The following is a 20,470-nucleotide window of genomic DNA, read 5'->3' as shown; positions in this document are numbered from 1 at the left end:
ATGTTGTTGTTTTTATATTTTAAATTTAAATTAGCATTGTTTTTAATAAAATTTACTTTCTGACCAATCATATTGAATGAGTGCGTATTAGTATGCAGAATTGTTTACAATTAAATTTTTTCTATAAAATTGCAAATGTGCCATGTCAGCATGGATAACTTTAAGATAATAAGATGAATAATACTGCTCAGAAAAAATGGATATCTTGCTATAATAAAAGGGGTACTGCCTGAAATAAGTGACAGAAAATTAGTGTAAACAATACATGATGTTTGCAAACACTGCTAAATAATTTGAATGGAGTCGAAGAAAGTGGGGAAATTTATATAGTTTCTATTGTTTTTGTATCTCATTTCATCTAATTATTATAATTTTTTTAAATTTTTACATAAAAGAAAATAATTCAATTTTTTAAATCTTAAAATAAAAATAATATTAAAAAAATATATTTTAATAATATTTTATTTTATTTTTAATTTTAATTTCAATTCATTTAATTTTATCTGTAAAAATAACGAGGCGTTCGACTCGATGAGTTCTTCCTGGAAATGCATATAATTACTCTTTGCATTGAACTGCAGTCAGGTGATCTGGTCTGGATATTGGCTTAACATCTGCAAAACTTGAAATACCGAACAAAGATAATAAGGATATATTAATTACTCGTATTTATTTCAAAAGTAAGTACCATTTTTATTATATTAAAAAAAGGAAAAATCTTTAATATCTTTAGAAAAAAAGTGGAAATTCTTTTCTTTTTCAAATCCTGAATGAAATGTAGGATGGTCCACTGCACCACAAAAGGGCTTGCAAATGCCAAAATAAATGGCTGAAACATGTTTTTCCATTTCATCTCTAATAATTTACAGCTTCACCATCTCAAAAGTCCCTCCCTCACTTTGAGAATTTTGACATGCCCAAAAGAGAATGAAGCAAGGGACATTAAGCAAAAAACTCCTAAAGTCCAAAATGCACTGATACATATGTCCAGTTCTGTATGTCCCCACTCCATACATATAGATATATCTATCAGAGACAAACCCATATATATTACACTGTTTATTGCTCCCTAAGTAACTCCTCTTGCTGACTCTCCTCGGCCTCCTCCGTCGCCGTCGACTGTAACAACAGCGCTGTGAACGGCATGTGTCGGTACCCATTGCCCGCCGCAGAAGCCGTGGCGGCCGAGTACTCCATCCCCAGCGGCTGACATAAATCCAATCGACAACTCGGCTGAGGTGGCGGTGGCGCCATCGTGAACATCCCCTGTCCGTCGCTCACTACCGAGAGCGGCTGTATCCGGCATGGGACGGAGTGAACCGTGGAGGGAATAGTGGCGGAGGAGGTGGAAATGGTTGCCGGGACGGTGCCGGATCCGGTGGCGGCGATGATGGATGGTTCTGCCTGGCGGAGCAGCCATTCGATGGTCTCGCCGTCGGAGCGGTGACCCAACTCGCGAGTGAGCTGGAATATCCGGGCGGCGCAGAGGGCGGGCATGCGGATGCGGCGGCCGCGACCGTTGACCTTGGTGTGACGGTCTCTGGTGCGAGGGGGAGCAACTTGGGTTTTTGTAGTGGTGGGGGTGGTGGCGAGTGAGTTAGGGTGTTGGTCCGGGAACTGGACGACCATGTCTGAGCCCATTTGGGTTAGGGCTTTAGAGGGTTTAGGAATGACGAGGGGATTACCGGCTAGAGAGAGGGGGTAGGGAAGGAGCGAGGGAGGTTAGGGTTTGCAGAAACGGAGAAGTGGGGGATTGTTTGTTTGGTAGTGGGATTCTATTGACCCCACAAAGTGGAGGCGCGATGCGATGCGAGCGACTGGGACTAGGGAGTGTGTAGCGGTTCTCTGCGATGAATATATTATTGTAGATCTACCACTGTGGTTCCCACCCTACTATTATTATTATTATTATTATTATTATTATTATTAAAAATATTCTTATTGGGGAGTTTATATTTTCAGAAATTCTATTTACAACCGTCCCTTATATTATCCCATGCAACTGATTGGTACTTAAATTTTTTCTAATCATTAAATATATATATATTAGAAATTTTACGTACAATCGTCCCTTGGATTACTCCATGCAACCGGTTGGTACTTACACTTTTTTTAATCATTAAATATATAAAATTTTACTTTCAACTGCCCATTGCGTTATCCCATGCAACTAGTGCCCCTTTCCTTGAAAAAATTTATTTTTTTAACATTTCCATCTCGTCTTCTTATCATTTCGTTCCCTATTTGTTTCCCTATCAATTTTTTTGACCTTCTTCTTCCTCCCTTTACATTTTCAGCACTTGAGTTTTTTGAGAGTTGAGCCTTGCACATAGTCTCCACTACATCTTTTTTTAGCTTTTCCAAACCTCTCAACCTCTTGAAAAGCTTCTCGTCTAGTCTTTCCAGCCTCTACCATGGCTAATGTTGGGAGGGAATCTAGAAGTTTCTACGCTCTAGAGCTAACGGAGTAGGAAAAAAAATACATGGAAAAGAGAAACGGAGGCAATCGAACACAACGCATATGCATGAATTTTGTCGAGTACAATGTATTTCCACAAACATAAGAATAACCATTTTAAGAAACATAATCATATCATAACGATGCATTACAAGTGAAGTATGGGAATTTTGGCACCAACTAACATGGATTCTTCTCTCAAACTGAATTATACAAACCATTTAATGGTAAACAACAACTGGGTTCTTCATCCAGAATTGACTATTTGGTTTATTGTGCAGATGCAAGTTGCCACATTATTGTTCTCGAGATTTCACGAATTTATTCAAGTTCCTTTTCTGTACTCCCACAAAATCAGATTCAACACGTATCAAATTGGTATCAGATTCATGGTAAAATGAGCACAACTACGAGATGGAACACTTATATAGTCTTATACCATCTACATTATCATGTTGAAGAAGAAGAAAAGAAGAGTCCCATATGCTCAACAACCTAAATTGACCAAAACACAACCATATGCCTAATAACAGATAAGAGACAGACATTCTAGTGATTCTTGAACCATTAAGCACCTTCATTTGCAAATTGTTCGATCCTGTCCTCGCGGAGATTCAGACCAGCCACGCTATCCTCCAACCCGCAGCTAGTCTCCACCAGCACATGTGGATCATTATAGTGCCTAACAGCTTGGTTTTCGCCACGAGATCATACAGCGCCGCTATCTTCTTCGAAAAGGCGAATACTTCATCTTCATCCATGTTATTCAAAATCCTTACCTCACCTATTATTGTTCTCAAGTTCTTCACAGTCTTTGCTATATTTCCAAATCCTGATAAATCCCCTTGAGTCCTAATCATCGCTGCCCCTTCTCTTATTCTCCTTAACACTTCCCCAAGATTCTGACATCCACAAACGAATGGGTAGTGAAAGTTATGCTTGTTAATGAAGTTTTACTCGTCTGCAAGAGCAAGAGCTTTGCTCTCGTCGATGTAATCGACCCCAATGGATTCGAGGATCTGGGCTTAGATGAAATGACCAACACAAGCTCTGGCCATTATAGGGATCGAGACGATGCGTTTGATTTCCTTGATTAGGGACGGGTCGGGCATGCGGGAAATACCTCGGTGGAGAGGCTTCGATACAATAAGACAACAAGCGCTGGCTTCTTCGGCGATCTTGGCTTGATCGGCGTTTGTGACTTCGAGAATAGCCCCGCTATAACGCCCCGGTCCCGCACGGGTCGGAGAGTTTCTTCCTAACACTTAAACTCACCTTTCAATAATATAAAAATAGATTCTAAATTTCCAATATCATATAGAAAATTTGATTCAATCTAATTTCCTCAATATAACCAATTTTCCAAAATGACAAGTCATCAAAACATAATAAAATTTCTTAATAAAAAATGACAATACTCATAAAAAACTTCATATGCTTAAACCACTATACTTAAATCATCTCACCCAATGCCTCATAATCTTGATCCTCAGCTAAACCATCAATGTCATCTAAAATATTATGAAGATTAAGGGGTGAGTTATCAACAACTCAACAACTCAGCAAGCAGAGAGCATATACTAGCATGTAAACATGAGCATTTATAAAGTTCGGTATGCAGAACAAGACATTTACTTTCAGAATGTAGAAATAACATATTTTCTTTCAGAATATATAAACAAAACTTGTTACAAAACATCAGAGTGAAATTTTCAGAAAAACAAACTTGTTCTCAAACAGAAAATCCTTTGGTATTTCCAAACTTAAATATTATATTCATATCATCTCATAGCATCATATCGGGACAAATACTATGTTTAACCCCTGTGGTAGGGTTATAAACCATCATTATACCCATGGCTAGGCCGTATACCATGTTTCACCCCCGTGGTAGGGTTATAAACCACCATTATACCCGTGGCTGGCCGTATTCTATGTTTCACCCCCGTGGTAGGGTTATAAACCACCATTATACCCATGGTTGGGCCGTATTCCATGTTTCACCCCTGTGGTAGGGTTATAAACCACTATTATACCCGTGGCTAGGCCTTAACAGAAACAGAACGGAACATCATCAGAATCAGATCACATTCAGATACAGAATCAGCACTTCATGCCAAGGTTTTCAGATGACACATCATATCAAAACAAAATATTGAAAAGTTTCAGATCATTTCACATGTTCGAAATAAACAGACACCAAAACATCTTCATTTATTCATAGCAAAAAATTTTAGATTTTCATATTCGTTCTTTTTGTATAGTTCAGAAACATAATGCATAAAACTAGCTCATGTTTACACCAGTCATGACAGAAAATACTTTCTCTTATAGAATTTATGCATATGCAGAACAAACATCTAAGGTCGTTTTTAGATTTATTTTCAAAAATAAACATAAATATTTTCAAAATCAATCTCATTTCATTTCTTTTATGCAAAACTAGTATATGAACCTCGCTTACCTGGACTTCTTAGCTTTACAAAAAATTCTCCGCAACAGTACTAATTAATTGTCAATCGTCACCTATAAAAATTCATGTAATTAAATAAATCTCCAATGAACAGATAATCTCATATTACACCTGAAGTACCTATTTTAATTCATCAAAAAACCTAAAATTCCTCTTAATTCTAAAATACCATCACTTCCTAAATTCCTCAATATCCGCATACCTATTAAACTCAAAATATTTCTGAAATTGCATAATAATATTAATAATAAATGCAACTATGCCATAAAATACATTTTTGGTTTAAAGACTCATTAAAACAAAACTGATTAAAGTAGGAGAGAAAATATTTCATTTAATAAAAAATAGACTAATTAGTTTCTATTTAAAGAGTTCAAAATAAACGTCTTGCACTACTATGTTCTTCTAAAAATATATATATATATATATATATATTAGTACTAATAAATATTTCAAATATTTATTTAATCCGTATTAAAAACAAAACTTATACAAAGTGAGTCTAATATATAAAAACAAAAACACGATCAACTTATAATTACTCTATTAAAAGCATCGGTATACTGACTTAGTAGTATAAGTCCAAACGTCTAAATCTAAATAAAAAAACATAACATGCACGTAATATAAAACTCATGATTTCAAATCCAATATACATAAACAACTCATTAAAATATAAATCCATTAACTTAGGACATCCGAAGTAATATATCTGAAGACATCATAGGGGCAAAAAAGGTAATAGCACAATCTATTAGGTTAACCGAGACATCAAAATATTTCATTTTTAAGTAAGCAATCACAAAAACAGAGCAACGGCAGCAGCACTTACCCAAGGAAAACTACGATGCAGCGGCACCGAGGGGAAGGAGGTCGGCGCGGAGTTGGGTTGTGGTGGACGGTGGCTGTTCAGACGGCGGCACACTGGAAGAGAGAGAGAGAGTGATGAGCGAGAAAGAGAGAATGGAGAGTGAGAGATGCACGAGAGATAAACAAAGAGGGAGGCTTACGGTGTTGATGGTCGGAAATGGAGATGGGACTGTGAGGACTCCAAGAGGCACCTTGGGGTTGGGGGTGCATAACCGACGACGGCAGTGGCTAACTCGCAGTGGTTGGCGGTCTAAACAGTGAAACAAGGGCTGGTTTTGGTGTGGAAGTGGGTATGGTTTTTGCTCTGTTTTTAGTGCTTGGAACAGGGGCTGGCCTACGGTGGCTTACGGTTTCACGTGGGGTTAGGCAAAGTCTGGTGGCTTTTGTCGTGCAGAGGGAAAAACTCACACAAGGTGGTTTCCGTTCGGTTGAATGCACACGGGCTTGGGTTTTTGTGCTGGTGAGGACGCACAACTAGACTGGCGAGGTCTAACACAGTGGGTGTGGAGGCGTGGGGCTAGGCAGTGGAAGTTGTCCCACGGTGGTGCACGACTGTGACAAAAGCTGGTAGCTTGAGGAGGAACTTTCGTGACTTACGGCAACAGGGAAAAACGCAAGAGGTAATATGAGAGACGAAGCATTTACAAGGTGTAGTGTGTTGAGAAACGAAAATGCCTGGCATTGAGCGCACGGGAAAGGAAAAAAAAATACAAAGAGGAAGGTAGTTACGTGCATGGGGCAACGGTTATCATGAAGTTACCATGCTTGATGCGGGGAACTTCTTGTACGTGGGGAGTAACAGACGAGTGAGAAGATAAACAGATGGGAGAAAAAAAAATAATAAAATATATATATATATATTGATTGCGAGCTCTATGCTAGACCCAAGTGTTACACTCGACGTGTAGCATCTGGGTTAGTCCAGCTTTGAGTGAAAATGGGTTCTTCTTGGAGTCAGTGATGGCATTGCTGTTGTAGACCATGACGGCGCCGTCTTCAGCCATTGCACTAGTGCTTGTGAATTTGTCTGGACAAAGCAAAAACCAAAGAGGACGTTAACCGATATAATGCAATACACTCGCACTGCTGCTGAATTGGCTCGCAGGAGAATGTATTTTGGAAGGGGGATGGAAGGTTGGTGTCTTCGGGTGATTTCTAGAAGTTACGTACGGTGAGGTGAGTCGGTGGATTATCAAGAGCACAGAAACTTCTGGATTCCCTCCCAACATTAGCCATAGTAGAGGTTGGGAAGGCTAGACGAGAAGCTTTTCAAGAAGAGGCATGGAAAAGTTAAAAAAAGATGTAGTGGAGACAATGCGCATGGCTCAACTCTCAAAAGCTCAAGTGCTGAAAATGTAGAGGGAGGAAAAAGAAGGTCAAAAAAATTGATAGAGAAACAGAGAGGGAACGAAATGATAAGAAGACGAGACGGAAATGTTAAAAAAATAAAATTTTTCATGAAAAGTGGCGCCGGTTGCATGGGATTACTCAAGGGATAATTGTAAGTATAATTTCTCTTATAGTTTATACCAACCGATTGTCTTCTTTCTATATATATATATATATATTATATATATATATATATATTAATGATTAAAAAAGGTGTATTTTCATGAATTGGTGATTTTTTTTTTCTTTTAAATGATTAAGGGGTTTAAAAAAATATTTTAAAAAATCAAAAAAGGAAAAAAATTTGCACATTCTATGAATTTTTTAGATGATGTTGGTCGGTAGGTGTAGCAGCACCTTGTTATTATTATTATTAAAAATAATATTCTCATCGGGTAGTTTATACCTACCGATTGTCTTCTTTCTATATATATTTTTTATTTTAATGATTAAGAAAGTGCATTTCCATGAATTTGTGATTTTATTTTCTTTTAAATGAGTAATGGGTTTAAGAAAATATTTATAAAAAATTAAAAAAGAAAAAAAATTACACGTTTTGTGAGTTTTTTCGATGATGTTTTTTTTTTTTTTTTTTTTTTTAAAAGGAACAATTGCATTCATCTCAATTACATAGGAGGTATTTCATTACAGTTGAGAATAACAACCATTTCGAAAGTTTCCACCGTGAGTTCTAAAGCTTTCTTTGCAAGACAGTGGGCTAATTCATTTCCATTTCTTTTAACAAAGTTAAATTGCCAATGTACTACTTGAGCTAATAACATTCTGGTATCATCAAGCACCAGTCCCACGCTGTCCCATCTCTCTTTGTGCAGATTTATTGCTTGAACAACCTGAAGAGAGTCTCCTTCAAAGATCACGGATTCCAGGTTCATTTCGGATGCCAATTTGACAACTTGATAGGCTCCTATTGCCTCAGCCAGTAATGGTATCACACAACCAGCCTTAGCCACCTTTTTAGAAGTTATAATTCTACCTTCATGATCTCTTGCTACCAAGCCTATTCCCAGTTTATCTTGATCTTCCCACAGTGCAGCATCCCAGTTTACCTTGATTATTCCCGTAGGAGGTGGACTCCATATCACAGCTTGAATAGGATTCCTTCTAGTTGTTGAGTTAGAGCCAATCTGAGCAGCCTTATATTCTTCCAACTGTTGAGCCGCATTCTGGGATATTAGGTTAGGATGCAAGAAGGACCCTTCAAATACACTTTTATTCCTCCTCTGCCAAATTCCCCTTGCAGTCATAGCAAAAAGTTCCATTGTTTCTGTTTCACATTGGGCATTTAGCTGTTCAAAAATCTCCTTGAAGCTTACTGCCCTCAACGTACTTTTTTGCAGCACAATGGGCCCTTGGCACCACACATCCAATGCTGATTCACAGTTCCACAGCACATGAGCAACTGTTTCATCTTCTCTGTAGCATATTGGGCATAATGGAGAGTCCACTCTCTTCTTTTTGAAAAGGTTATTTTTTGTCGGTAGAGCTTCTAAGCATGCTCTCCACACAAAAATCTTAACAGCATTTGGAATCTTGTACTTCCAGTAGCAAGTGCACTCTTTAAAGTTTTGGTATCCTCGAGAAGACTGACCCCTCTGTTCTGCTATTAGTTCCTTCTGAAGGTGATATGCACTTTTCACTGTAAAGCCTCCATCCTTTGTGCCTAACCACATTAGCTCGTCTTTTGCACCTGTAGAACTCACGGGAATTCTTTGGATTATGGCAGCATTTAAAGGACCTAGCATGCTAAATATCTTCTCTCTATCCCATTGCTTCGTGTTTTCATTAATGAGATCAGCAACTTTCGCTTCTTCATCTATAGTTTGCCCTTGACAATGGATCATGAAAGAGGAAGGTTTAGGAAGCCACCTATCCTTCCAGATTTTTGTCTCCTTACCATCTCCAATTATCCAAATAGATCCTTTAATTATGAGGTTTTTAGCAGCCAAAAGACTTCTCCATATGAGAGATGGTCTTGCACCCATCTTGGCCTGGCAGAAATTAGAGCTACTAAAATATTTGGCCTTAAGAACATGTGAAGCCAACGAGTCAGGGTATTGAATTACCCTTCAGCCTTGCTTAGCCAACAATGCTAAGTTGAAGCTCTCAAACTCTCTAAAACCCATTCCACCGGCTTCCTTAGCCTTTCCCATGAGATTCCAAGAAACCCAATGCAACTTTTTCTCCCTATCCTGTTGGCCCCACCAGAATTGGTGCATCACTTTATTAATTTCCTTCAACAAGGACTTTGGCAGCTTAAAAACACCCATGCAGTAGGTTGGAAGAGCTTGTATCACTGCTTTGAGGAGGATCTCCTTCCCTGCTTGAGAGAGGAATTTCGACTTCCAATTACTCACCTTGCTTATCATTCTATCAAGAATGCTTTTAAAGGCATCATGTTTTGATCTCCCCACTAAAGCAGGTAAGCCTAGATACTTATCATAGCATGAAGTAGCTCTTGTACCAGCAATGCTCAAGATGAAATCTCTAGCTTCTTTTCGGGTATTAGCACTAAAATAAATAGCAGTTTTACCTTTGTTTAGCTGCTGACTCGAGGCCCTCTCATAAAGACTAAGCAAATCGTGGATGGTGGCCCACTCCTCTGCCTTTGCTCTACAGAATAGTAAACTGTCATCTGCAAAAAACAAGTGATTAATGATGATCTGGCCTCGGCCTATAGGAAAACCATGTATTCTCTTTACCCTTTCAGCATGATTGAGGAGATTACTGAGTACCTCTGCCACCAAGATGAACAAATAGGGTGACAATGGGTCCCCTTGTCTAATTCCTCTAGAAGGTTTGAAGAAGTCTTGGGGAGATCCATTGATAAGAATTGAGTATGAAACTGATGACACATAGCCCATCACCAGCCTGATCCATCTCTCATTAAAACCCATTTTCACCATCCCAGCTCTCAAGAAATCCCATTCTTTCCGGTCGTATGCCTTGCTCATGTCCAGCTTTATTGCCATATGACCTTGCTGCCTTCTACTTTTAATAGACATGGAATGCATGGCTTCAAACGCTACAATCACATTGTCAAGAATCAGCCTCCCAGGGACAAAGGCGCTTTGTGTTGGAGAGATTATCTGAGGAAGAATCTTTTTAAGTTTGTTGGCTAGGACTTTTGACACCACTTTATATAACACATTGCATAGTGAAATTGGTCGGTAATCCCTTACTGTTTTGTGGCCTTTTAGTTTGGGAATAAGCACTATATATGTGTCATTAATGCTGCTAATGTCCCCCTTTGAGTTGAGCACTTCAAGTACCCCTCTAGTGACTTTATCCCCAATTATATCCCAATGCACTTGGTAGAAATCTGCAGGAAAGCCATCACGTCCAGGTGATCCCATCAGGTTCATTTGAAATAAAGCTTCCTTCACATCCACTGTCGTGTAATTCATTTCCAGCATTCTATTCATCTCCCTATCCACTTTTCTATCCACTCTTGAAAGGCATTCCCCTATCCCATTTGGATTTGAAGACAAGAAAATAGACTTGAAATACTGCCCAAAGCATTCAGAGATTTCCTCCATGTCCCACGTCAAGCTGCCATTCTCTCTCACCAAGTTCTTGATCTCATTTGTTTTTCTTCTCTGGTTTGCACATTTGTGGAAGTACTTTGAGTTTCTATCACCATCTTCGAGCCAAGCTTGCTTTGCTCTTTGCTTCCATCTCACATTATCTTCCTCAAGAAACTTGTCAATTTCCAGCTTTAGCTCCTTAATAGTCTCCATACTGGACCCAGTATTTGTCTCTTGCAGATTAGCCAACTATTCCATCTTAGCTTGAGTCTCTTTTTTGTGTTGACTCAAGGTGGTTCTACTCCATTTCAACAGAGCTTCTTTACAAAGCTCAAGGCTTCTCCGAGAATTCAGAAAATAAGACCCACTCTGCTGCCTTCGAGGTGTCCAGCATTTAGCAACAATCCTGGAGCACTCATTATGGAGTTTCCAAGAGGCTTCATATCTGAAGATCCTTTGTCTAAGTCCCCCTCCTCTGACATACCTTCTTTCTCCAAGTCTTAACCCCATATAGATAGGGTTGTGGTCAGAAGAATAGGCTGCAAAAGTTTGAATGCTACAGTCTGAAAATTTCCTGGTTAATTCCATATTACCCAAGGCACGGTCAAGTCTCTCTTTTGTAAAGTGGGATCCTTCTCTATTATTGCACCAAGTATATTTATTGCCCTCAAAACCCAGGTCACTCAAACCACAGAAGTCAACACTACTTCTAAATTCTTCCAGCTGTTTATAGGGTCTTCTAGCTCCCCCTTGTTTCTCATGATAATGCATGATCTCATTAAAATCCCCAAAACAGAGCCATGCCATCCCATCTCTAGGTTTCAATAATCTCATAAGCTTCCAACTTTCACTTCTATGGTTTGTATCTGGAAAACCGTAGAAACCAGTCAATAAAACATTTTCAGCACTTAGTTCTTGTTGCCAAAACATCGAGATATGGTTCTGAGAGTAAGATTGAAGAGTGAAGTTCTCCTCCTTATGCCACATGAAAACTAAACCCCCACTCAAACCTCTACTTTCCACTACTACGCTACAATCAAAACCCACTTTAGTTCTCACCTCTTCCACCTTCTTTTTTCCACACTTTGTTTCCATTAAGAACACAAAATTGGGCCACTTATATTTAACTAACCATTGGAGTTCTCTCACTGTACGGGGGTTCCCAAGCCCCCTACAGTTCCAGCTAAGGCCCATCATGGCTGTTCGAAACTATCTTTTGAACAGCCTCCCTCCCGCCTTGATTTTTTACTGGGTAATGCCACTTCTCCTTCTAAACTCTTGCCACTTTTACCCCTCTTTCTTGTCATCACCCCTTCTTGCTTTAAAGCCTGAGAAAGTTCCTTTCTAGCCCTCCTTTTCCACGTGGTCCCCCTTCTCTTGGTATTATTCCCTGAGTCCTTTTGATCCCCAACTCCTGGCTTCTTGTCTTTTAGTTGCTTGCTCTTAAAAGTGAATAAATCAGTATTAGGCAAGAGTTCATTTAAGGCCGTGACAGCTTCTACTTCCATAAAGGACAAACCCTCATTGGAATCTACCAGCTTTGAATTCACCTGATTTTCCAAACAGATTGGGGACTCTGACTCCGAGACCTGGTTTTTCATACGTGTTTCCCTCCCCTTCAGTAATTCCTCATAATTTTGACTGACTCCCAATTCTTCCGTGCCTTTGTCATTTACTTTACAAGGCAGAACAACAGCCGTATCTGGTAAATGCTCCTTAAATGATTCTTGAGAAGCCCCTCCCGACAAATCCTTACCATCTTTGTCTTTCCCTCCACCTGCTTCATTCGTCTCCTCCTTATAACGTCCCTTTTGTTCTCTGGAACTATTAGAACCCCCATATTTTCGAACATCGAAGATATTTGAGTTCATAGGTTGAGCCCGAATCCATGGACCAAACTGCTCACATGGTTGCTCCTCTACTCCATATTCACTTTTCTGTTTACTGCACCTTTTACCCTTATGCGATAAAATGCCACACGTAAAGCAAATATTTTGAAGCCGCTCATACTTGCATGAGACCCAAAACTTCTGGTTATCCATCATCAACCACTTCCCCCTTAACAAAGGTTTATTCAGGTTCACTGCCACTCTCACCCTCATGCATTTACCCCAGGCCCTACCTTCTGAGTCAACATCCACTCTAATCACTTCACCTATTGACGAACCCAGGTGGTTTCCAACTTCCTCTGTCATGGCTGCTAACGGAATTACATGCATCTGTACCCAGAATGGTTCAAAATCAAACCTGATTGCACTCAGCGGCATTTTCTCATCCACTTCTTGTAGGGACATAATATTTCGATCAAAAAACCAAGGTCTGCCTCCAAGTACTTTCTCTTTATCAGACATATGTTGGAAGTCAATCAAGAAAGTATGGTTACCCAAATCTTTGAACTGCACCCAACCCTCCAATCTCCATACTCGGGACATCGTAACACGGAATGCTTCATTATTTATACCCTTATCAGTCAGAATCCCCCCTACAATACAATGTTTCCAACGTGAAATCCTATCTGTCTCTCCTTCGTTTGTCACTTTGAAGACCGTGTTTTCCTCTAGAGATAGATGCAATCTCTCCCATCTCTTAGATAAATCCTCTTCCTCCATTCTCTTACACCTAAAAAACTAAGACTCCCGCAGGCTGAGAGACTAAACTCCCTAGCAAAGCAGGGTTACTAGCACCTTACGCTCTCCCCAGAGAGAGAGAGAGAGAGAAGGACCTCTTTTTCAATGATATTAGTCAGTAGTTGTAGCAGCACTTATTATTATTATTATCTTGTGGCTAAATCCATTTGACATTGGTGGATCCACTTTTAAAATAAATTGAGCCATGGGAACTTGCACAAAAAATTAACAAGGCTCTTCCTATTAATTTAAAATTTATTCATAAGTATAATATACACTCAATACATTGCTAATATAGAAGCTTTCCATATCCACTTTTCCACATCCGTTGTGCTAAAAAATATTGATGTTTTAATTCTTTTTAAATTATAATGGATCATACTATAAGTGATGTATTAACAAACTGGTTTATGTATAACAAAACTCTTTAAACATAACTAACAAACAAAATATTTTTTAATTTTTTCATCTAATCATTATCCAAACTTAAAACCAACAAAACTTTTACAAATTTCAAAACAAGACATGAAAATCAATACAATTTTTACAAACTTCAAAACAAAAATTATATTAAAATTTTATATTCAAACAATTTTTTAACTTTATAATATTTTTAAAGTTATTCCTCGATAAAGGGTCTAGTGAGAATTTGTGGTGCCAAGTAGGGGTGTAAGAAAAAAATTGAAAAACCGGTTAAATCAGATCGGACTGGATTGAAGCGATAGATTCGGTCAGTTTGTAAGTGGTCCATTGTAGTACCGGTTCTTAAGAACGAAAACGGGTCCTAAACCAATGCGGTACCTATTTTTATATTTTAAAAATTGATTTAAACCGAACCAGACCGGTATATATATATATATATATTTATAATTTTTTATATTATATTATATATATTATATGTTAAATTAAAAATTCATATAACATGAAATTCTAATCTTATTATTCAAGTCTGTTAATCTTATAACATAAAATTAATATCACATATGATATAACATAAAATTTTAATCTTAAATATAAACATTAATATTAAGTTATTATTATAAACTTACTTTTAATATATATATCAATGATAAATACATTTTGGCATAATAAATTATAATATATATATGTTCTTTTTATAAATATATTTTTACACATTTGATTATATATACTCATATAAAAAGTCTAGAACTTATATAGATTATAGTTAAATTCAATACTATACTAGTATGTGTTAATTATTATAAAATAATATGCTTATACTATGATATAGATAGACTAATAGTTTAATATATGTAAACATAATACGATTACTAACATAAATAATTTGTAAAACCGAAAAAATGGGACCGGACCGGATAGAAGCCGGAAAACTGGAAGTTTCGATTTTGGTAGTAAATCGGTTTAGTATCGGTTCTTAAATTTTCAAAACCGATGTATACTAGTTCGATTCTAAAAAATGTATAAAACCGGACCAAAACGGACCGATTACAATCCTAGTGCCATGGCTGCTAACCAATTGGCAACACAGAAGATTTAGGTCGAGATTAGACATGCAATGGTTATAAGGAAGTGCACGTGTGAGTGAATGGTCGTTTAAACCGCAACGGAATAAGTAAAGGTTAAGTGCTATTTGTACTAGAGTTTAAACTGTAAATAGAATCATTCGATAAATACCCAAATATCCATGTGTCACTTCATTCCCAAACTAATACACAGACCCAATTGTTTGTTACATAAATCCAAATACGACAAATCGAACATAGTTTGTCGCCAAACTAAGTAATACAAATCCAATGGAACAACAAAATCTCTATTAATGGAGACATGACTCTGTGTCTTGCTCAGGCAGAATTGGTCTTTCTTCCTTAGGTATCTTTCTTGGATCTACCTCTACATTAAAGTCTACAGTTTCGATAAATAAAACTATAGATAAGTTAAACAGCTATGACAAGACTGTTAATGAGAGACAATGTACGTGATGATGTAATGCACAGTTTCATGTAAAAAGAATCATGAACACGTGTGTTGTGCATGATGAGGAATCATCATCTAAGCAGACCATGGGTACTCTTGGTGAGGAATCACCCTCTGAGTAAAACGCAAGTATATATGCATAACGAGGAATCACCATCTCGGGAATTTATCTATGTGTAAAACTCAAGTGTACATATATACATATCGTTGAGGTGAGGAATCACCTTCTTCTCGAGCATGTAAAACTCATTGTATTTTAACATATGAAATTTAACACATAGAATCATCCAATCTCACACAGAGATATTTTCAATCATCCGATCTTACACAGAGATATTTCAGATCATCCAATCTCCCATAGAAATGTTTCAAATTATCAGTTCTTATAGAGATATTTCAAATCATTAAATCTCACACAAAGAATATCAATTCACTAGATCTCACATAAAGAATATATGTTGCATCGGAGAACACATGATCAGCTGGCCAACCAACTCGAGGACGCCACACATGATACGCCCAATTCTGCTTCCCTTTTATCAAGTGAGGCCAATATAAAAACGTTCGACCCCAATCAGCACGAGGCATTCTTCTTCTTGTATGACATTGGTGGCAACGTGTTGTAGGAATGGCTTGGGAAACGTCTTCCCGTCCATGAAGATTGACACACGATAAGACACACACACACTCTCCTGAAATCACCACATCACAAATCAAAGTCATTCAAATGTCAAGATCTTGAAATCATGAAGTAAATATATTCAAACTCGAAGTACAAATGATAGTAAACATAATGAAGGAAAATATTCATTTATTCATATTAAAAAAGGGAAAGGTTATAAAATATGCAATGCAAATCCCATGACGTACCCACAACATTTACTCCACATTTCTCAGTACTATCTTTGAAGCTAACCTACCTCACACTTTTACACACACTACGATGACGCTGCACTGCTCTTACTCTTTCGTCACTCTCTTTCGTCACTTGCTTTCTTTGAATATTTCAGCTTCAAAGAAGATCCAATACTTAATATATCAAAAGTGAGATTTTGACTTTTATCTTAAGCCATTTATAGAATGGGACTGTCAGGTGTCCTTCTGACTTCCATCTGACTCTAGGCATGCTTGTGATGAGTGAGAAGTTAGCATAAGAGTGATGTAGCGGGATGTCAGGTGACGTGACAAGGTCACGATGTAGCTTGGGAATGGTCTCGAGCTATGACGTGACGTGAGGTGTAGTTATGAATGGAGTCTTGTTGTGTTAAGTGTTGGGATGAACTGTCAAGAAGGACTAGTAGCATGAAGAATCATGCTAGTCGGGTTAAGAGAATGTTGGTAATGGAGTATGGCACTTGTCCATACAAGCAAGTGATCAACAGATTATACATTGATCTTAGGTGATAAAGGGGGAAGGAATGTGTGTAATCTGGTTAGACATGTGCCGAATGGGTTTACCATATGTAATGGGTAATCTGTTTTAAGCATGGTTACACGGTGCTTAAGTTTTAGAGTTGGCTTAAAGCCGTGTGGCGTGTATGGATGAAAATGAGGATTTAATATGAGCTAAGATGCATGAAGGTAGTGATGGGTGTATTGTCTAGGATTGAGATATGTGACTTCTTCGGTCGAAATCATGCTTCGAAATGTAGTCAATAGGAAGAGTAAAACGAAGGTCTTGGTGTCTTAACCCTAGGGCGAATCGTGGAGGTTCACTTTAGTGGATGAGCACTCGAGGTAAGACCTTGAGTTTGGAAGAGGTAGCATCTATAAGTAGATCCTGAAGATTTTAGCATAGTAAAGGATACGTAAGAGCATGAGATAGAAGGAGAATGTTTCAAGTGAAGTGTAGTTCTATTCTAAGTTTAATTGCTTATGCACTAGATAGAGAATGACACTAAGGTAATGTGTATGCATGTAGGTTGCCATCTAACATGCACATGAATGGACCGCATGAAATGAGTATAACATGGAGTCTAGGTAAGTATTATGTTCATACTCTTATAGAGTTTTCTAAATGATATAAAAATGAAGAAAAATAAATGTTTCTCTTTACGATGCTTTACAAAACGAAAGGAAATAATGTTTTATGAAAAGCTTGCCAAGTGTTCAAAGGTATACGTATATATGGCCCTTCTTGGCAGCCCCTTTTTATGCAACCGCAGTATTAATTGTATGCATGTGAATGGATGACTATACGCAGTATCTATTGTATGTATTTTCACGATATGAGATGTCAAACCTATGCCTTGTGCTTTAAGCGATGCTTTAAATGACATGAAGAAAATGTTTTAAACGTCCCTATGAACCGATGTTAAAATGCCTCTATGAACTGATGCTTTTATGGATGCCATGAAAGATGATGTTTAAGTCCATGCTTTTAAATGACGATTTTCCATGAATGAACTGTTAAATGAAAATGATTGAAAATGAAAGGACTAAATGAAAGGAAAAGAGTGAAAGGAAATGAACGTTTCAATGTACGAAAATGAGTAACGGCCATATGAATGAAAAGAGTACCAAAGGAATGAGCAAATTGCATTGCCGAGTAAGTAGTACTGGTAGTGCACCCAGTGCTGCCCCCTGACTGAAAAGAGTTCCCAACCCTTGGCCACATGTGGAATCTAAGTCCAAAGGAAGACTGCTAACCCCAACACATGGGGCGTAACAGTGTGTACCGGCCAAGGAAAGTGATAAGAAAGAATGTATGAATGCATCGAACTCTTTAAGAAATGAAGGCACTGACGGGAGATGTTTTATTAAAAGAAAACTCCTTTTAAGAAAAATCAAGCTTGGTGATGTTTTCAAAACGAATGTATGGCTTATGTACGTATAGTATGTATGGAGTGATAAATGCATGAATGAAAACCTATGTTAGTATATTTTAACTGTATGAAGTAATGTTTACTGAGTATTCAACTCATTTTAGTTTTTATGTATGCCCCTCCCCCCACAAGAACTAAATGAGCAAAAAGTGTTAGGACAGACACGGCCCAAGGGGAAGAGCACAGAAGTCTAGGTATGAAATTTTTAATTGTATGAGGGGCCTTTTTATTTTAAGACTTGATGTTTTCTACTGTAAACCTCTTTTATTCTCAAAGCACATTTTATTTTATAATGTAAAGTCTTGTACCTTGGGTATGGAAGTAAAAAGTTTTAAAATGAAAGGTAATTCCCGTCGTCCTTTCTTAAAATCATTTTATAAAAGTCCCACCACAAGGATGGGCGTTACAAAGAAGCTCCTCATTTTCGTTAATAGAGATGACAATTCAGTTTGAGTCTTGCGACTAAGAGCTTTTGCTATGACGTTAGCTTTGCCGGGGTGGTATTTAATCTTGCATTGGTAATTACTAATGGTCTCAACCCATCTTCCCTGCCTCATATTTTGGTTCTTCTAACTGAATAAACACTTGAGGCTTTTGTGATCTGTGTATAACTCGCATTTTTCCCCATACAGGTAATGCCTCACAATTTTCAAAGCAAAGACTACTGCAGCCAATTCTAAGTCGTGCGTAGGGTAATTTTGTTCATGGTCCTTGAGTTAGAAGCGTCATTGTAAAATACATAAGGTTTATGCGGTTCAGGTAAAGCCAATACAGGTGCTGAGGTTAACCTTTTCTTTAGCTCCTAGAAATTTTTTCACATTCTTCGCTCCAAACATACTTGGCATTCTTCCTTGTAAGTGCCGTCAAAGGGTTAGAGAGTCTAGAGAACCCTTCTACAAACCTCCGTTAGTATCCTGCTAATCCAAGGAAACTACGTATCGCATGTGCATTAGTTGGCCTTTACCATTCTGTCACAACGTCAATCTTAGTAGGGTCTACTACCACTCCTTTGTTAGAAATGACGTGTCACAAAAGTTTCATCTCCCTAAGCCAGAACTCACATTTATTAAGCTTGGCGTAAAGTTGATTTTCTTGTAGTGTTTCCAACACAATCCTTAGATGCTCCTTGTGTTCTTCATCACTTCGGGAATATATCAGTATGTCATCTATGAAAACCACTATAAACTATCTAGGTACTGCCTGAAGATTCGATTCATCAAATTCATAAATGTTGTTGGAGCATTTGTCAAATCGAAAGCCATGACCAAAAATTTGAAATGACCATAATGAGTTCGAAGGTAGATTTAGGTACATCCTGATCCCTGATCCTGAGTTCGTGATATCTCGATCATTGGTCAATCTTCGAGAATATCGAAACTCCTTGTAACTGATCCAACAAATCATCTATCCTCAGTATGGGATATTTGTTCTTGACAGTCACCTTGTTCAATTCCCAATAATCTATACACATCCTCAGAGTTCCGTCCTTTTTCTTAACAAAAAAGACCGGTGCTCCCCAAGGCGACGAACTAGGGCGGATAAAACTATTTTCTAGTAGTTCTTTGATTTGCAATTTGAGCTCCTTTAATTCTATTGGGGCCATTCGGTATGGTGCCTTGTGCATTGGGGCCATTGCTGGTTCAAGCTCAATTTCGAATTTTGTCTCTCGGTCCGGGGGTAATCCAGGTAAATCATCGGCGAAAACTCTAGGAAAGTCTTCTATCACTTGGATTCCCTGAACTCCCTTGGGTTCCTCCATCGTGCTTGTCATGATCACAAGATAGGAGATAGCTCTACTCATCAAGCTCTTGTTGACTTGTCTTGCTGTTACTATTGATGGATCTAACTAATGGTTTCTCCCATGTAACAAATCCTATCCTTTGCAGATAAGTTGAAGACCACTTCTCTCCCTTGATAGTCTATCTTAGCATAATGCTTCAACAACCAATCCATTCCTAAGATCAAATCGAATTCCATTAAATGGAAAACAATCAAGTCGACTGTCAAGGTCAAACCCACAACTTCACTTCCAACGAACAATTCCTAACTACCCGGGTGCATCCAACTATTTTTTTGTCTGGAATGGCTTCCAAAAATCTCTGAGACAAAAGTTCTGCATCATCTAGCTCACATTTTTTCACACGATCAACAGAGACAAAGGATCTTGATGCTCCTGAATCAAACAAAGCACAAACCAAGTGTTGCTTCAATTTAATAGGATAAACTGGAACTATACTAGCTACTCAAAGATTCTCAAAGATAACTAAGGTTACTCAAATATTCTCAAACATATATTAGCTACTAGTTAAGGCAAAGTTGGAAATGTT

At 38.0% G+C, this 20,470-nt stretch overlaps 1 protein-coding gene across 1 annotated transcript; it reads right to left on the bottom strand.

The window, feature by feature from the left end:
- Positions 1–732: 732 nt before the first annotated feature.
- On the bottom strand, positions 733–1,860 carry LOC108990895 (transcription factor TCP11-like). Its single transcript, XM_018965009.2, has one exon. The coding sequence runs from the start codon at positions 1,639–1,641 to the stop codon at positions 1,060–1,062; it is 582 nt and encodes a 193-aa protein (XP_018820554.1). The 5' UTR covers positions 1,642–1,860; the 3' UTR covers positions 733–1,059.
- Positions 1,861–20,470: the final 18,610 nt, after the last annotated feature.

Source organism: Juglans regia, chromosome 3 (genome assembly GCF_001411555.2).
Source record: "Juglans regia cultivar Chandler chromosome 3, Walnut 2.0, whole genome shotgun sequence".
NCBI classification, from domain to species: Eukaryota; Viridiplantae; Streptophyta; class Magnoliopsida; order Fagales; family Juglandaceae; genus Juglans; species Juglans regia.
This window is presented reverse-complemented; position numbering and strand designations above follow the sequence as displayed.